Here is a 6406-nt window from a genome sequence, read left to right as displayed (position 1 = left end):
CTAGCCTATTTCTCAGAGGACAGTAATAAGGCTCCTCCAATGTAAAGATTTTTAAATATGAAATAACTGCAAAATATTTTCTTTTTACATGACAGGAATAAGCATCTCATCAATGAATTTGTGCAAACATAAGAAATGAAAACAAAGTGTCTTCCATGGTGTTACTGCACAGCACCTTCCCGGCTGCCCATGCACACACATGTTCACCCAAACAAAATGGATATTCACAACGAAGCTCTGAGTGACATTTCTCAACATCCATGATGAGCAGATACACTGAATGCTGAGAATCTAATCTTCAATCTAATACTGACAACTTACGACAACACAATGCTACCAAATTAAAAGTTCTTAAACTAAACTTCTTGCCCATATCCCACTAAAGTGTCTTAGTCTACACATTGCTTTGGAGTTAAACTCAAAATTATCAGCTTTAGAAACATGATCATGACATGTGTGCATCAAAGTATGCCATTTCCATTATAAATTATACATGGGAATCAAGTTGATCTCATATATATATATACACACATATATATATATACACATATATATATACATATATATATATATATATTCAATCCTACTTTTAAGCATTTCCTTGTTTTTTACCTTATCTAAAATGAATCCCCCTATTTGTCAAGGTTGACCCCAAGATGAAACTTTTCCATTTAAGCATCTGTGACCTCTTAAGGCTACAATTATTATTCTAATATTGCATACTAACTTGCTCATTTATTTTGGTAATTAATGATCATAACTATTATGCTGCTTTCATATTTTGTGTGTCTCATTTCTTTGTGACTGAAAGTTGAGAGCACTGAACATAGCCTTGTCTTTATACTTTTATGATGCCTAGCACAAGAGTGAGCACATGTGAATACACAGTAAATATTGTAAAACTTATCCAAATAGAAGGGTTCTGTTTTATTTTGAAAAAATTAGAATCTTTAAACTAGCATAAGCTTGAATAAACCAATGGAAATGAATTAACTCTATCTGGAAATATATACCTGATAAAGGAGGACTCCATGATAAGATTGAGACTACAGAAAGTGGTTAGATATATCTGTTAAGTTTCTAGTTTTCAGAACAAAAATATATTCCTATATTCCTTTTTTTTTTTGGTACCAGGGATCAAACTTGGGACCTTGCGCTTGCAAAGCAGGCAGTGGAACCACTGAGCTAAATCTCCAATCCCCTATATTGTTTTAATAACAAAACTTACTGAGAAGAGCAACATAAAATAACTCTCAAATTTAAAAAAAAACAGACATGAATATAGGTACCATACATCTTCATCTACATACTCTTAAATTGGAAATAAAATAAGCAATACAAATTATACCACCCAGATCCAGAAGGTAACAGAAAAATTAATGCAAAAAAGTAAAAATACTGACTTGCTTATAGTATATAGATATTTTATTCTCTTTGTTTTTTTTGGTACTGAGGATCGAACTTAGGACCTTGCACTTGCGAGCCAGGAGCAGTGCCACTGAGCTAAATCCCTGGCCCTTGATGTTTTATTCTTGACAATAATTAAGAAATACAGGCTTAAAATTAAAATTAATAAAACTATTACTCCTTACAAACACTGTTAAAAGAAACTGAAGGCACATATAAATGGAGAAATATCCTGTGTTCATGGATTGCAAAATTTACTAGTAAGATGACAAAACAATCTACAGATTCACTCCAATCTCTACGAAGGTCCCAGAGATGTTTTTTTGCAGAAATAGAAAAATCCACTTTAAAATTCACATGGAGGGCAGGAGATTTAGCTCAGTGGCTCTGTGGCCTGCCTTGCAATCACAAGAACCCGAGTTCAATCCCCAGTATCAAAAAAAAAAAAAAAAAATTCACATGCAGTCTCAACTGACCCCAAATAAATGGAAGAATCATGAAAATAAGAAAGAGAGAAGACACAAATCCCAATTTTAAAACTTACTAAAAAGCTACAGTAATCAAGACAGTGTGGTACTGCCATAAATGCAGACATATAACCAATGTAATAGACTAGAGAAGCTAGAAATAAATCCTTGATGTACTGTGTGGTCAAATGATTTTCAACACAAGTACTGAGTGTATGCAACGGGGAAAGGACAGTCTCCTCAACAAATACTGCTGGAAACACAAGACATATGTGCACAAAAGAATGATGTCTTAGTTACTTTTCTCACTGCTGAGACAGAATACTTGACACTCAAAGTTGAAGGAGGAAAGGTTTATTTCAGCTCACAGTTTGTAGAGGTTTCAGTCCGTAACCAGCTGGCTCCAAGGCAGGGTGGCAATGGCAGAGGGGCATTGCAGAGCAGAAGACAAGCAGCAGCAACAATAAGCAACAAGTGACAAGCAACAAGCAACCTGTGACCTTTCTATTCCTTATGTTTTATCCAGTCTACCCACAGGACACCCTTGATCCTGCCCAGAACTAGGCCAAACCAATCAGTAGATTAATTAGTAATGACACACACTTGATCCCAGCATCACACACTCCAGATCCAGCCACTTCCAAAAAGCCCCATCTATGACTGCATGAGGCTTTGTGGGGGACATCTAGAGACAAACCATAACAAATGATGTTGGAGCTTTACTCTATACCACATACAAAAATTAATTCAAAATGGAGCAGATACCTAACTTTGGCTAAATGCTTCGGTACAGGCCTGTAATCCTATCACCCTGGGAGGTTGAGGCAGGAAGAGTACAAGTTCAAGCTGAGAATGGGCAATTTAGTGAGACCCTATCTCAAAATAAAAAAGGAGAAGGGATACAACTCAGTGCCAAGGACTTGGATTCAATCCCCAGTACCACAAAACAAAACAACAAAAACAATAAAAACCTGGCCTTAAGCACTAAATGAGAAAATTCTTTTTTGAGAATGAATTTGGTAATAATTTCTTGGATCAGACACCAAAAACACAGACAACAAAAAAAACAAAAAGAATTTTATCAAAATTTTGTGTATTAAAAGACACTATCGAGAGAATGAAATAATCCAGAGAAAGTATTTGCAAATCATATATTTGATAAGAAGTTAATATCTACAATGTATAAAGAGCTCTTACAATTCAACAAGAAAAAGCAATATAAATTGAAACACGGGTATAAGACTCCCAACAAACATTCACCACAGAGATGCTAGTGGCCAATAAGCACATGGAAGGATGCTCAGCACTGCTAGTCTACCAGGAAGATCCAAACCAAACCACAGTGAGGTATCACTTTCTATTTACAGGACTAATTTTTACAAAACAACAACAAAATATCATGTGTTGGAGGGCTTATGGACCAACTGGACCTCTTGGCTTTACTGGTAGGAAAGTAAAATGGTGCAGCTGCTTTGAAACACAGCTAAAAATTAAACTTAGAACTACCCCCTTGATCCAACAAACCCACTTCCCAGCATATACTTAGAAGAGTAAAAGCAAGGACATGATGCTATATTGGTACACTTTTGGTCACAGCAGTGTTATTCACAGTGAAAACGTGGAAATCCAAGTGTCTCTCCGTAGATGAATGGATAAGCAAAACATGGTACAAGTATTATTTAGCCTTGAAAAGGAAATCTGACACATGTTACAAGATGGATAAACCTTGACAATGATATCCTCAAAGAAATAATACAGACAAAAAGGACATTCCACTTACATTGAAGCAGGACTTAAAGAAAAACAAGCCTTGGGCAGTTCCCTCCTCACCTTGAGTCACACCTCCCCCCAACTCCTTGTTGGGCTACAGATAAGATAAACAATAAGATTCTTGCTGGGCTGGGGATTTAGATCAGTGATTCCACTGCCTGCTTCTTCCCAAGCATAAGGTCCTGAGTTGGATCCCCAGTACCAAAACAAACAAACAAACAAGATTCTTGATAACAAGAGTCCAGTGAAGACCTGACTTCTCAGGAATTTGTCTCCCCCCTGGTACTAATAGGGCAGACAGTTACATTCCTGTCAATGAAGTCTTTGCAACCTTTAAGGAACTGTATACCCTCAAAAGATACAGATAAGATTGGCAAATAAGTCCTGTAAACAAAGTTCATGATGCCTTGTTCTCACAAGATTCACAGGGAACAAAACTGTCATTTTTGAGAGGTGACTAACTTGCTTTTTGTTTGCTTCTGCAACCTCACTAGCCCACTCCCTTAGTTTCACGTCATTAGAAAGACCACTCCCCTTTGACCAAATGTATAAAAGCTGGAACTTCTCTTTGTTCAGCGTTCTTCCTCTGGACAGGAGTCAGTTGAGCCGGTGAACACTTTAAACCTAAAATAAATCCTCCTAAATCGCATTGGTCTCTCCTGTCTCTTGGAATTCTGCAACAATAGGAGGTACCTTAAATAGTCAAATTCGTAGAAACAGAACATCAAGCAGTGTTTACCAGGGACTGGGGCAAGGAGGAAATGGATACAGAGTTTAATTTGGGGTGATGAAAAAGATATGGAAAATGGTTTCAGAAAAATGACTGTATTTTTCTATCCTAGAAATGTCACCAGCAAAGACCAGCTCATAGAATGCTCTATTTCCTCTGAAAAATACACCAATTATACTTCTCGACCTGCATGGAGAGCACCTAGAGCAGTGAGAGCACCTAGAGCAGCGATAGTGAACCTTTTAGAGATTTCAATGATAAATGGCCCACTGTGGCATACAAATTGTAGGTTCCCCATGACTGACTCAGCTTTGCAAATGGGGAACTGTGTTAGTTACTTTTTCCTCGCTGCTGAGTCAAAATACTCAACACCCAAAGTTAAAAGCGAAAGGGTTTATTTAGCTCACAGTCTGTAGAATTTTTTTCAGTCCATAATTGGCTGGCTCTAAGGCAGAGTGGCACATGGCAAAGTGCTTCACAGAAAAGAAACAGTTCATGGTACCTACACAGTAGCAAAAGCAACAAGGGAACTTTAACAGTGTCTTCCTGCCCCTTTTATCTTATCCAGACTACCAGGATTAGGACAGTGGCAAACCAATCAGTGTACAGGTTTAGTAATCACATGCCCTTAATCCCAACATTATACACTCTAGATTCAGTCACCTCTGAAAAAGCCACCTGTGACCACGTGACGCTTTAGGGAGACAACTAGAGTCAAACCATAACAGAACCAGAGGTCACAAAAACTACTACATACTCAAATGCATAAGGAAACATTCTACTGGGTAGAAAGTCAAGTAATAGGCGATTCATTCATTACTGTAACTGCCAGCACAGTAACTGCCAGCACATTCACCAATCATTGTATTTTATCAATTGTGAGGCAAAGATACCTAATTGTCCTGGCATAAGACTACATGCAAGAAAGTATACCAAAATCATGAGAGCTCTTCAAGGGACTGAAGTACGGGAACTGCCCATGTTTCATTCTGGAGAAAATCTCATGCTTCACACATTTTATTAGCTCAGTCCAATAGGATAAAACTAATAATAAAAAAGAATACAACCCAAAATAAAGAAAAGTTACAAACCAGCCCTAAAAACAAGAGTCATGAACTGGTTAGGCTTTTGAGGGAATCTGAACCTTGAAATATTATTTGTTAATTCTTTTTTGTGTGGCTCACAACTGTCAATAATTTAATGTTATCCCACTCTGTAAGACTGGAGATTACAACACAATCAAAGATAATTCTGGTTATGCTCCCAAAACAAATAAAAATAAGTGCTCTGAAGCATCTCTAGAAGACTTAAGAAACAATCAGGCTTCAGTATTTAAACTCAAAATATGCAAAAATCAAAATATATACTTTGCCTCAGGAAGTTAAACATATACTGCTTCGTAACAAGCCTGTTGTGATTATATTTTATTAGCATTTATTGTTTTAGGTCAAGTATCCTTGCAAGACTTATTTTTAAAATGTAGTTTTTAAAATAAATTAGAAACAACTACACTTCATTCAAAATATTCTATAATATAAAATACTGATTTATACAGAAGCTTCTTCTCCATTTATTACAAATAATTAACAAATCCTGAAGCCAATGAAAATACTTTCCATTCTCTGAAAACTTTAAGGAAAGTACACTATGGCTGAATCACCAAATAACACCAGCTTCATATTCTACATATATTTAAATTCAAAGATTTTAGACTTTACCTTGAAATATTTAAATGTACGCTTACGATATTCACACCATTCCACAAAAAAATGTAGGCCTCGGAAAAACATGAATAAATCTCTTCTTTCTTCTGCTCTGTAGGAATAAGAGTCTATGATTAATAAATATCATTAAACAACAGACCAACTCTGGCTTTTCAAAATTTATTCTTTTCATATGTCCTACACTAACATTTAGAAAGTACTTAATATACTTCTCTGTACTGAATCTTACATTTCTGAATATGTTCCTCCTGTGTAAAAGCTAATGCTTACTGCTAATGCTGTTAGGCTGAAATGCCCTTTTCAAATGT

General features: G+C 36.3%; 1 protein-coding gene across 1 annotated transcript in view; it reads right to left on the bottom strand.

Annotated features, from left to right (window-relative positions):
• Positions 1–6406, bottom strand: part of Cenpp (centromere protein P) — a 200818-nt gene that overhangs the window by 190973 nt on the left and 3439 nt on the right. Inside the window, exon 2 of the mRNA XM_087206352.1 lies at positions 6093–6189. Within this exon, the coding sequence (XP_087062478.1) occupies positions 6093–6164 (72 nt within the window). The 5' untranslated portion in view covers positions 6165–6189. The remainder of the gene's footprint in view (positions 1–6092; positions 6190–6406) is intronic.

The sequence above is a fragment of the Heterocephalus glaber genome, unplaced genomic scaffold (assembly GCF_053883595.1).
Source record: "Heterocephalus glaber isolate CG9 unplaced genomic scaffold, H.glaber_assembly_v1.0 deba00000621, whole genome shotgun sequence".
Classification (NCBI taxonomy): Eukaryota; Metazoa; Chordata; class Mammalia; order Rodentia; family Bathyergidae; genus Heterocephalus; species Heterocephalus glaber.
The sequence above is the reverse complement of the archived record's forward strand: the minus strand, read 5'-3'. Positions and strand labels throughout refer to the sequence as shown.